Source organism: Sciurus carolinensis, chromosome 6, assembly GCF_902686445.1.
Source record: "Sciurus carolinensis chromosome 6, mSciCar1.2, whole genome shotgun sequence".
NCBI classification, from domain to species: Eukaryota; Metazoa; Chordata; class Mammalia; order Rodentia; family Sciuridae; genus Sciurus; species Sciurus carolinensis.
Genome location: NC_062218.1, coordinates 8,482,713 through 8,495,421, shown reverse-complemented (window position 1 = coordinate 8,495,421; position 12,709 = coordinate 8,482,713). Strand labels below are relative to the sequence as shown.

At 36.0% G+C, this 12,709-nt stretch overlaps 1 protein-coding gene across 2 annotated transcripts in view; it reads right to left on the bottom strand.

Moving 5' to 3' along the window:
• The window catches only part of Marchf6 (membrane associated ring-CH-type finger 6), a 72,894-nt gene that overhangs the window by 40,520 nt on the left and 19,665 nt on the right, over nt 1–12,709 (bottom strand). For both annotated transcript variants that reach the window (XM_047555093.1, XM_047555094.1), the window contains exons 2-5: nt 9,722–9,818; nt 8,868–8,941; nt 6,766–6,909; nt 1,898–1,970 (exon numbers count right to left, since the gene is read on the bottom strand). In XM_047555093.1, the coding sequence (XP_047411049.1) occupies nt 1,898–1,970; nt 6,766–6,909; nt 8,868–8,941; nt 9,722–9,818 (388 nt within the window). The remainder of the gene's footprint in view (nt 1–1,897; nt 1,971–6,765; nt 6,910–8,867; nt 8,942–9,721; nt 9,819–12,709) is intronic.

The window sequence follows — 12,709 nt, the reverse complement described above, 5'->3', positions numbered from 1 at the left end:
GGTAGATTTTACAGATAATTTTCACTTAGAAAACAAATCAAGGTTTGATACTAACTGGGAATACACCAAAAGAATATTAGCTCCTCAATAATCGAAAGAGGCAAAGTATTTTTAGTATAATACATGAAAATAGATGAAATGCTAGAATACTGAAGATCCCTTGGTTCTTTTCCTCTTTCAAAAGGCTTATTCTGCTGGGGATATAGCTCAGTTGGTAGAGTGCTTGCCTCACAAGTGCAAGGCCCTAGGTTCAATTCCCAGCAACACACCACCCCCTCCAAAAAAAAAAAAAAAAAGGCTTATCCATGCCCATGATTTCAAAATAATTTAAAGATAATCTTGGCAGTTTTAAAAAATCCACTATTTTAGTGGAATGAATGATTTTTTTTTCCCTCCACTGAAAATCTGAGGAGAAAAGTCAACCTGGAAGACCTTGACCTAGTAGCTCCAAACTACAGTTGAACTGGTGTGATTCCTAAGGGTTACTGTCTGCAATAGTTCCCAAAATCACAAGGGGAATCCTAATCACTTCTTGCTAAACAACTTTTCAGACCATTAAAATTCCAGGCTGGGGATATAGCTCAGCTGGTAGAGTGCTTGCCTTGCATGCACAAGGCCCTGGGTTCAATCCCCAGCACCGCAAAAAAAAAAAAAAAAAATCCAAAATGTTGGGACTAAAATATTCTCTATTTCTTCTTTGCCATTAGCAATGAGAATATTGTGGATTTTAAATGACAACAAACTCTAGAATTCTCTTCCCTTATGCTTTTAATCTAGGTTGATTTTGTTTATTGCCTAGATGTTGCCCAAGTTCCAGAATCAAGGAGAAGGCTCATAAGCCTCTACTCTCACTCACCATTTTAATGCTGCCCTGAGCCCATCATGTAAAGAAGCCCCCTATAAGTCTTCTGGAAGATGAGAAGTTATGTAAAGGAGAACCAAGGCATCTCAGCCAGAACCATCTTAGATAATCAAGCCCCAGTAAAACACATGAGTAGCTCAGGCAAGCTCCACAGATAAATAGCTTGGCAGAGCCCAACTCAATTTCTGAGACTTATGAGCAAATAAAATGGTGGTTATTTGAAACCACTGTTTCAGAGATTTTGTATAGCAAAAAAAAAAAAAAAAAAAAAACTGAAATATTGTGCTCTGAGATGACCCCAAGAACTAGCAACTGCTAAGATATTAAGAAAATTTAAAGTAAATTTTCAGGAAAAACAGATCTACTCTATAAAGGTTTTAAAAAAAAAAAAAAAAAAAAAAAAAAAAACACACTATTTGGGGGTGGGGGACAAGCTGTGATAACAATTTCTTTTGCCTATGGTCAGCAGGCCTCTGGCATTCCTCTCAGTCATTAAGACACAATAAGATAGTTTCAGTGACAAGTTTTTAGCATGTATGTCCTAATAATCTCAAGAACATTTTAAAATTAATCTCAACCTATAAAAATAGTAATCCCAGCAGCTCGGGAGGCTGAGACAGGAGGATCACAAGTTCAAAGCTAGCCTCAGGAATGGCAAGGCACTCAGCAACTCAGAGAGACCTTGTCTCTAAGTAAAATACAAAAATACAGGGCTGGGAATGTGGCTCAGTGCTCAAGTGCCCCTGAGTTTAATCACCAGTACTCAAAAAAAAAAAAAAAAGTATATACCTCAAACAGTGTGAGAGCCTTTTAAAGAAGTCATCCTACCATTGAAATATGGTCCTTTAAAAGGGGTATGTTTTAAAAGAATCATTTATATATATCAGCTACTTCTGCAGTTATAATTGTTAGTACATGAAACATGAATAACTGTCCTTGGAAAAAAAGAATCAATTTCAAATTAATAATAAAAACTAAGAAAACAGTATCATTTATGTTGTGTAATTTTCACGGTCATACGGATTTGATACTCACGTTGACAGCATGTCTAGCGGCAGTGTCAGTAGTGAGCTCACGGAGCCAGTAAACAAGCACTTGTAGATGCGGCCTACCAAAACAGGGCATGATGGCATATAGTCACAACAGCATCAAACTCAGCACAGCAGATCAAGAGCTAAAATGGACACTGTGAAAGGCTCTGAAACAAGCATTGTCTTTCTGAGTCTCAAAATGCTATATTTTTAAGAAACTTGGTCATGCAAGCATAGAAATAGTGACTGAAGAATAAATATATGGTATTTTTCAGTGTTAAGATTCTCTCTAAACTTGTCTTTATTAAATGAGCTTATCAGATGCTTGAAAAGGGAGGTCTAAATTAAAGATCTCTAAAATTATAATACAAAGAATTTTTAAAATCTAAAATTCCAAAATTCATTAAGTCTGTTCATAAAAATAAAATACTTCAGTTTTGGAATTATACACTTTTGAAATTATGAAGGTACTTCACTACAGTACATACTGAAATGCTGTAAACAGCAAACTGGCAACCAAATTTAAGAACCACAGATTCATGAGTCCTTAAATAGAGAATATATTCAATTCAGGCCACGAAGGGAAAAGATAAGGTCTGAGTGAATGCGTTATCATTTCTTTGTTCTCTTATCAAAAAAGGAATAATATCTTTTATTCAGAAAGGTAGAACTTTAGATAGAATGAGTAACTGACTATACTTTTGGAAATGGGCTAAGGAAAATGCTGAGATTCTCTTTCAAACCAGTATTTGCATATTAGTTTAAAAATTCCCTAGAATCTTTTGGGTTTTTTTGTTTTGTTTTTTTATCCCCTGGAGTTTTATATGAGAAATTTTCAGTGACATCAATGGATACTGTTAAAAAACAAGTCAAAATGGAAGGTGAGGAAAAGAGTTTGTATAATGGAAATTACTTAATATGTATAAAAATATTCTAAGCAGATATGCTTGCATCAAAGTAAAATTGACAACAAACCAAATGTCAATAGATAGGAAAATGAATTCACAAATGACAGGACTCTTTACTACAGAGTGCTGTGGATCCATTAAAAACATAAGGTAGCCAGGCATGGTGGTACACACCTGTAATCCCAGCAGCTCGGGAGGCTGAGGCAGGAGGATCTCAAGTTCAAGACCAGATTCAGTAATTTAGTGAGGCCCTAAGCAACTTAATGAGTCTCAAAATAAAAAATACATAGGGCTGGGGATGTAGCTCAGTGGTAAAGTGCCCCTGGATTAAAAACAAACAAACAACAACAAAAAACAACATAAAGTAGCAGACCATGTACTACTACATGGAAGGAGAGCTGAGGTATACTGCTAAATTAAAAAGTTACAGAGTAAGTACTGTGCTAAATAATTTAAATTTTACACAATGTGTGTATATATACAAGTTAGAAATAAAACATGTTAAGTGTTACTGGAATCCTCTAAGGACTTATTCAGTTTGACCATTTGATCTACAGATTTCAGAGAGGTGTGTTGGTCTTCCATCATGACTATGAATGCTTTATATATACCACAGTTCTGTTTTCTAGTATTTAAAGGTTCTTTAATTTTATTTTCTTGGTGAACTACATCTTTTATTAATATGAAATATGATGCTTTGTCCCACTTAATGATATAACATTTTTAATCCTGAATAATAATCTGGTCAACTTCCTGCTATTTGCTAGCATTTGTCAACAAAATTATTTTTCTACCTCTTTAGCATCAACCTTTGCTGCTTTGTATTTCTCTCTTATAGAGCAGTATAATATGTACAAAAAGTGGGAGACTCATAAAAAAGAAGTGTAAACCCTTATGATTACAGATGTATTTAAACTCTGTATTATTATTCTACTTCCCTCCTGCTTTCTCTTCCCTTCTTTCTGTCTTTAGCTGATATTTCCAATTTTTATTTGCTCTTTCCCAAACTGATAATCCTATTTCTACTCTTAGAGCAGTTACCCTAAAGTTTTGCTAATTTTTAACTGATACACATTTTACATAAATCTTAAGTGTACGGCTGGGTGAATTCTTACATATGTATGTTTCCAGGTAAATACCATCCAAAGCAAGGTGTTCAACATTTCTAGCTCCCCAGAAGGTTCCCTTAAGCCCTTTTCCAGTCAACAGCACCTGCAAAAGTAACACTATTCTGATTTTTATCACCATAGATGAATTTGACCTTTTTTAAAATTTCACATGCATGCAATGATACAATCCATACTCTCTGTGTCAGGCTTCTTTTTCTCAAAGAAGCAAAATCATTCATGTTATTCCAGGTCACAACAGTTAGCTTTTTCACTGTTATGTAATATTCTGCATATGAATGTATCACAATGTAATTCTACTGTTCACAGGTTTTGACTGGTACCAATTTTTAACTATAAGCAAATCTGTTGTGCTACTATTTATTTGTATGTATAGACACAACGCTCTTATTTTTTCTATTATCTATATTCCCAGGAATGAAACTGCTAGGTCATAAGGTATTTGTAGCAGTTAACACTAGTGGATACTGTCAGTTTTCCAAAGTGGTTACAGCGTATACGCTGCCCCCAAGGGTGTACGCATATTCCAGATGCCCCACCTTCCTAAGCAGCAATTGAGGCTGTCAATCGTTTAAATTTTAGCTTTTCTAGTGACTATCTTCTTGAGAATTTCCCTGATGACTAATGATGGTGAGTACTTTTACGTGTGTTTACTGGCAAGGTAGATATCTTCTTTCCAGAAACACCTGTTCAACATATTAAATGGATTGTTTGGCCTTTTTCTTACTGGTGTATAAATCCTTTGTTGAATATGTGCATTGCAAACATCTTCGCTCACTCTGTAGCATCTCTTTCACTCTTAAAAGGTATCTGAAGATGAAGTTATTAATTTTGATTGTTGAATTTATCAATATTTTCTTCTAAGGGTAGTTTACATTTTCTAAGATTTCTTTTTAAACATTCAAACTCAGGCTTTTGATTTTCTCAAATTAATTTTTGTGCAACACTGAGGTAATGATATGTTTTATGCTTCCCATATGGCCATTAGGTTGGTGCTATTCCATTTACTGAAAAGATCATCTTCCCTTCACTCAACTGGGACGCTTTTGTGTTTAATCAGGAGATAGGGTAGGTGTGGGTCTATTTCTGGACTGTTTCATTACTCCTACATTTGAGGGTACTAGGTATTGAATCCAAAGGCACATTACCACTGAGCCACATCCCCAGGCCTTTTAAATTTTAATTTTAAGACAGAGTCTCACTAAGTTGCTGAGACTAACCTTCAACTTGCAATTCTTCTGCCAAAACATCCCAAATCTCTGGGATTACAGATGTGCACCATCACACCCTGCGTACTCCTACATCTCAATTCACAGTTATTCATCATTTTTCTATCGATATCTAGAGAATTTATAATCTCACAAATAAGACAAACAACTTTAAAAATCTCTCATTTCTATCCTCCCATGTTTAGATCACCTGGAATTCTAGTACCAGGCTATTAATTAAGAACTATTAATTATCATAGATTAACAATAAATGAGCTTTATAAAAAGCACTTATTTCGAGTTTCACTTCTTTCTGATTCCTTGCTCATTTAGTAAAGTATATTCTAAATTTTTTTTTTTTTTTCACTAAAAAGTTTCAGACAGTACACTTTCTGAACCCTTACATCTAATGAAATGTTTCTCTATGTTGTCTTTTCATTTTCAGGTGAGAAATTTTAAGTTCAAAAATATCATCAAATTTGAAGTTTCTACTTTCCTGAAGCCTTCAACATTGCTGATTTTAGGTCTGATGGCGGTCTGATTTTCTCTACTTTGTAGGACAATAAGTGAAAGCACATCAATGCTGTGCCTCTATCACACTCCCCAGGTCTAGAAAACTTGAGATAGTTCAGGAAATGTGAGACTGTCCTTTATTGTGGTCAGTTTCTTACAACCAAATAAAAAAAAAAAAAAAAAAGACACCCATTTCCTCACCTCCATTATCTCTTTTGCCTTAACAGAACTATTTAGTAGCAGTTACTGAAACAACTGGATCTAGCCTTCATCTCTCAATTTTTTCTTCTCATACCTGGAATACTTGTCTCTTTAACTGCAATCTAGGAGAACTGTTTGACTAAGTCTTCTATCACTCTAATCCACTCTTCAACAAACCTATTCTGCTATGTGGTATATCTTTCAAGATTCATTTCCACAGGTGATCAAATTAATTTTACTTTAGGAGACATAATAATAATCATATACCTGTTTTAAGATACTGCTTATTTTTAATTCTAAGGAATCATAGGTATATATTCTGTTATTCATATACTATTTTCCATGTCTTTAAGAAAAACAAAAAACACAAGAACAATCACCTAAGAGGTTGGTTAGTATATGAGTCCAACAGAACTTCCTATATCTGAAAGATAAGCCTCCCGATTATTCAGGACCATTAGATTTTGTATCTTGAAAAGGAGGTGGGGCGATCCCAAAAGAACCCATCTATTGGAGACCTTAAAAGCTTCTGTGTAAGTCAAGAAATAAAATTTGAGTTTCTTCTAATTTTGGTTTCATTTTTACTTTCTCAATTCTTTCATGAACTTTAATTATTACCCTCTGTATACTGTAGTTTTCTTTCTCACATTCAAGAAAAAAAAATGTTTAAAAATTCGTTCTTGTGTTGTATCTCAATAGTAAAACACGTTTAGCAAAGACAAGGTCCTCAGTTCAATCCCCAGCACCAAATGAAAACCAAATCATGCTGAGTTCAGATGAATGTTTACTAAACAAGACTTCCCAATATATGACATTAAAACACCAAATAATTAAACACCATTCAAACAATAACTTGGTCTAATATTAAATAGTTATGCAATGTTTAAATAACTTTGATTAGGCAGGAATACTCACATGCTGTAAGAGGAACAACTCCCAACCATGCAAAGGCCACAAGTGTATAATGAAACCAATATCGTATTGCAGTGCCAATACTTGTAACCAGTCCAGCAAATATATCTTGGATTGGAAGCCGTGAAGGCATATCTGGGGAATAAACTATAAGAGGGAAAAAGGTACACAGGATTTCATGAGGATTTTTAAATGGCTTAATTCATAAACAGAAAATAGGCATTATAATATCTTAATGTTTGATATATGTATTGTGCTTAGATATTTTTCCTATGAAAATAAAGTGAAACAAATAGTTACAGTACTATATTCACCCAAGAAGCTGCTTATGAGACAAAGCACATGTAAAATGTGGAAATCAACAAGAAAAAAAAAGGCCTAACCAAGAAGAAAAGATTTATCATTCAAACAATATAATTATCTGGTTTCCCAAGCTATAAAATATCAGGTCAAGTACCCTGCACACCTATAATCCCAGTTACACAGGAGGTTAAGACAGGAGGATCACAAGTTCAAGGCCAGCCTAGAATACAAGGTGAGAACCTGTCTCAAAATAAATTAAAAGAGTCTAAGAATGTAGTTCAGTGGTAGAGCACTTGGCAGAGCAGGTGTGACCCACACCCTGGTTTGATCCCCAGTACAAAATAAATAAATAAATAAAAGGTCAGGTAAAAAGATAAACGAAACAAGAACAAAAAGGAAGTTGATCTCATGTCATCATAAAAGAACTCCCCCAAACATAAGCATGAGGACATAGCACTCAAAAAGCACAACAATCTGTAGGGAAGCCATTTCATGTGGTAGCCACAGTTGTCGTTAGCCAACCTTTCCTTCAATTTCAACATAGTACTTAAAATTTCAAATGACAAATTCAGATTTTCCCATTATCTGCAAATGTGTTTTAACATACTTGGGGGAAAAAAAAAAGAATTTGCCATATTTTAGAAAAATAGCATTTTAAAATGGTTACAATAAAAGCAACTGCTTATTAAAAATCTCCACAATAGGTAACTCAGAAAACCATATAGTAGCAACAAACATTTATTTAGTAAGGTCAAAACAAGGAATTATAATATGTAAGATCTGAAAATCAATGATCTAAAATTTATAAAAGCACTACCACGAAACTGTTCACACCTAAGAAGATTCAGGAAAAAAACAATAAACAGTAACTTTTGGCCAGGTGCAATAGTGCACATCTGTAACCTCAGCAGCTCTGGAGACTGAGGCAGGAGAATTGGGAGTTTTTAAGCCTGCAGAATATTTACCAAAGGCTTACAAAATATGAGTTTATAAGTCAGTCTCACGCTGGGCATGGTGATGCACTCCTGTAATCCCAGCAGTTCAGGAGGCTGAGACAGGAGGATCACAGGTTTGAAACCCAGCCTCAGCAACATAGTGAGGCTGTAAGCAACTTAGCAAAATGCTGCCTTTAAATAAAAACAAAAAGGACTAGAGACATATGGATCAGTGGTTAAGCACCCTTGTGTTCAATCCCTGGTACCCCACCCCCAAAAGCCAGTCTCATAAAAAAGGGAGAGTTAAAATTTTGTCTTTATTACTATTATTCTAATGTGCACATAATTTTAACTCGAAAGACCATCCAAATTTGATATTTGATGAAATAAAGGCATCATTATCTTTTCCAGGTGGCTAATGATAATATATATTTTTAAGTGGAATCCTTACATTTTAGAGCTATATTTTGAAAAATGTACACATGAAAATATATATGATAGGATTGTTTTTAAAAGGTCGGACAAAAATAAAAAATAAAAAGGATGGGGAAATAATGAAGCATAGACAAAGTGAAATGGACCATGAATTGAGAAACAAGTGACACTGAGCGATTGGTACGTCATGTGAACTCATTATACCTTTGTATATGCTTGAACTTGTCTATAATTAAAAAGAAAAAGGAAAGAGTCCTATAAAACACGTGTGTTAGATGACCATTTTAAAAAGTATTTTCCTAAATGGAAGAACATTTTTTCCTATTACTATCAAAGACGATAAAGTTAAAAACTGGTGCTTTACAATCATTTAAAACACCTTTTGCTGACAATAATAACCAAAAAACTACTGAAAACATCTAAAGAACTTACTTGGTGTAAAAGCAAATCTGTGTTTGCATAATTCACAGTATTCTTTTCGACTGTGTTTCAGCCACTGAACTAAGCTGTAATTACAAATACATTCATAAATACAATATTTATAACACACTGAAGTTTCACTGAAAACAAATGTTCTATTTTTATTAAAACAACATATTACAGAGCTTTTAACAATTTTGACAATGTCACATTTAGAACATTCTTAAACCTTTATCTGCCTTCTAAGAGTACAGAATTTACGCTTGCTAAAGAGAAAAAAATATATACTATTAAAAAGGTTCAATCTAAATTATAATCTCTTCAGAGTTAAATGAATAAGAAAATCCAAAGCATCAACATCAGTTCTAATACTGGTCTGATAATATTAATACCTAGTAACAAGGTCTGAATCCTAGTTCTGTCACTAATGAATTGACTCTATGGCCTAAGAAAAGTTATTTAACCTGTCGATAATTTGTCTACATAACAATAATACTCTACTTCAGTTTTCTTGTAGAGATTAATTAGGGTATGTAGGCATGAAAATAGTTCTTGACACAAAGTATTTCATAGATGTAACCTAAAAACTTTAAAAACTTATGCCACTGAAACTAAAAAGTGAAAATATTTCCCAAGGACAAAATACATTCTCCATGCTAGAAATAAATTAGAGGGTAGTCACAATTATTCTCAAATAACAGGCATGGCTTAAAGAACTATGGGTCATTTCTTTTTCAACTTTTTAAATTTTACAACAAAAGTTTTTAAAATAATTATAGAGCAAGTTCATTGAAATGATCATTCTTCTTGTGTAGATGATAAAACTGAAATTCAGAATTATACAATTTTCTAAAAGTATGACTTACCATTCTTGATGGATAAATTTAATACTGCCAGTACATACACAAGGATGATAAAGAGGTTTTTCAGGTGTTCCTTCTGACCGACACACTCTACATATGTCTGTTAACAAAGAGAAAAATATAATTACTCTTGGATATAATTTTTTTAAAGGCCACCAATACAAAAATAATTTGTGTCAAAACAATAACCTGTCACTTGGCAAAATATTAATAGCATGGAGAACTGACAATTATAATTAAGATGATATTCAAATGTATATTTGAAACTAGGTTTCTTTACATGTATTCAAAGGTAGTTGTTCCTTAGCTTTGTATATAAAGTCGACAATAAGAGAAACAACTAAACTCTTGTATAAAAAGTACTGAATAAAAACATGCAAAAGCAAGTCAACATTAGTATTCTAACAGTTTTAAACTCTAGTCCTAATAGTTTAGTAGTTTAAACAGTCCTAACAATCTAAGTGCCACGAAAATACACCTGAGAACTCAAATCAGTAAAAGCAGAAGGCAGGTGGGAACCGGGAGTAGAAATCCCTCTCCTCACCTCATCCACAAGAACAAGGAACATAAACATACACAAGATTAGGATTGAGGGGAGCAAGATGAACCACAAAGACTCCAGGTCAGAAAGAGGTAAACCAGAGGCCACCTTAAGTAGAAGCCATGGGAGTCCAGGGCCAAAGGGTCTGCAGTTCTGTAGAGGATGACAGTTTTCCCCACCACCCACACCAAGCAGTTTCAGAAACATATTTGTTTGCCCTCTAGCCTGAGGTGGCCAACAACACAGCTCAGAGGAAAACCACAATGATGCTTGGCACTCACTCACTCACTAGCTCACTAGCTTGCTTCAGAAAACTCCTCCACAGATACAAAATGAAATCTGGTTACGACTTTTATTTAGACCTTCTCAGTTATCCCTCTAGGCCAAATGCTGATCCCTAGGGCAATGGGCAGTATGCACAAGGGTCAGAGATTTGGGCTGCTCAAATCTGTGGTGACGAAATGTCACATGGTGATGTTGAGGGATACAAAATGCTAAGGATCAGCTAACCGGTTATCACGCTAATCTCATAGTAACCAATTATTCAGACAAATCTCTCCACCGAAAGAGAAAAGTCACACACATCCCAACCAAAGAAAGCTATCAATGAGTCAACTCCATCCATGGCATAGTCAGATAAGTTGCCAGTACTGAATCAAATTAAGTGCAGAGTCTACAGCTGGCATTTCCAACCTTTATGGTCAGAACTACATGAGATCTAACCCCTTTTAAACATCTCAATTTCACCTTCATCCTTGAGTAATGAAAACATCCTTGGCAAAAGCTTTCACTTCAGTTGGTCTTACAATGGTTCAAGACTTGAGCTCTAGAGGTGCAACACTACTACCTCCACCTTATACTTAATCATCCTCCACAGAGTTCCAAAAGAAACAACACAGAACCATGTTCCCATTCCACAGTTCCCAGCAACAGTATCCACGTAGCTAAACCTGCTCTGGATGCTCCAATTTTCTCCAAATGCACACTTCAGACCCAATGAAAGAACGAAGAACAAGGGGTGGGGGGCCAAGAGACAGACTGGAGCTCCCTCATAGTGGACCCTTTCCCTGTGCCAGGATCAAGTACAAATACAAGTACAGTTTAACTGCAGTAAATTCAATGTAGGGCACTGAAGCTGACTGCCAGCACCATACTTGCCCTGCAATGAACTCTTCTTAAAAGATTTAGCACACCCTGCCAGGTGCAGTGGTACACACATATGATCCCAGTGGCTCAGGAGGCTAAGGCAGGAGGACCTCAAGTTCAAAGCCAGTCTTCACAATTTAGCAAGGCCCTAAGCAACTGAGTGAGGCCCTGTCTCAAAATAAAATATAAAAAGGACTGGGAATGTAGCTCAGTAGTAAAGTACCCCTGGGTTCAACCCCTGGCAAGTCCCCCACAAGTATCTATTCCAAGATCTCCACAGAGTCCTTTGTTATCTTCATCACTGCCTTCCAGGGTTGAGAGTAGATAATCTGCACTCCACCTTGCCCTCCTTGGAGGCTCCCACTGCAGAATGAAACCAAGATTCCCTGTCAACTGTATTCCAGGTCACAGTCATGGCCACAGTCGGCAATGCAACTACCAACTAAATGTGACAGGGTGATGGGGGTTTGCAACTGATCTAGGTTATCTAGAATCACCAGAGTCAATGGCACCACAGATGTGGATTAACTCTAAAATCACCATTATCCAGGTAAGAACTGAATGCCATCCAAAGCCACTGACATAACCATATCAAGTACTTAGATGCCCCTAGACTAATTTTTTTTTTTTTTTTTTTTTTTTTTTTTTTGTGGTACTGGGATCAAACTCAAGGCCTTGTGCTTGTGAGGCAAGCACTCTACCAGCTGAGCTATCGCCCCAGCCCTGCCCCTAGACTAATTTTTGATACAGGTATATATATGTTTGAGAAAGGATCAACTAACTAGGTAAGGTGAGTACAAGCACTGGTGGGCAATGCCAGATGTGGGATGCAATCTTCCCAGCCAGTCCTAAAGCATGTCTCATGGGACATAGTGTACAGGAAGGCAGTGGGGACACAGCCAGGCTCACATGAATGAAGGTTGCCACTGAGGACATGGTAACTGACTGGCTACCAAATATAGACTGGGAAAGGCAAGGATGCACCATGTTGGCAGACTGCTGCCAGAAAAAGGCAAAATACACCATGGTAATGATATACACATAGGATTGGCTCACTGATTGCGTGGTGGGCTCATTACGTTATACGATACAAACCCCACCAAGGTGCCTCAGCCCTGCATGACCTAAGAAAAGTTGTGGTCGGACCAAGGAAGTGGCAAACTCCAAGGGTGCTCATCTCCAGAGACACTGTTCACTCCTAGGGAATGGGCAGTGGGTGAGGACAGGAGTCGGGTGGGGGAATATCCAATTAGGGAGACCCAAGAATTAGAACACTGATTTTCAGAAGACCCCCATCCTTCTGA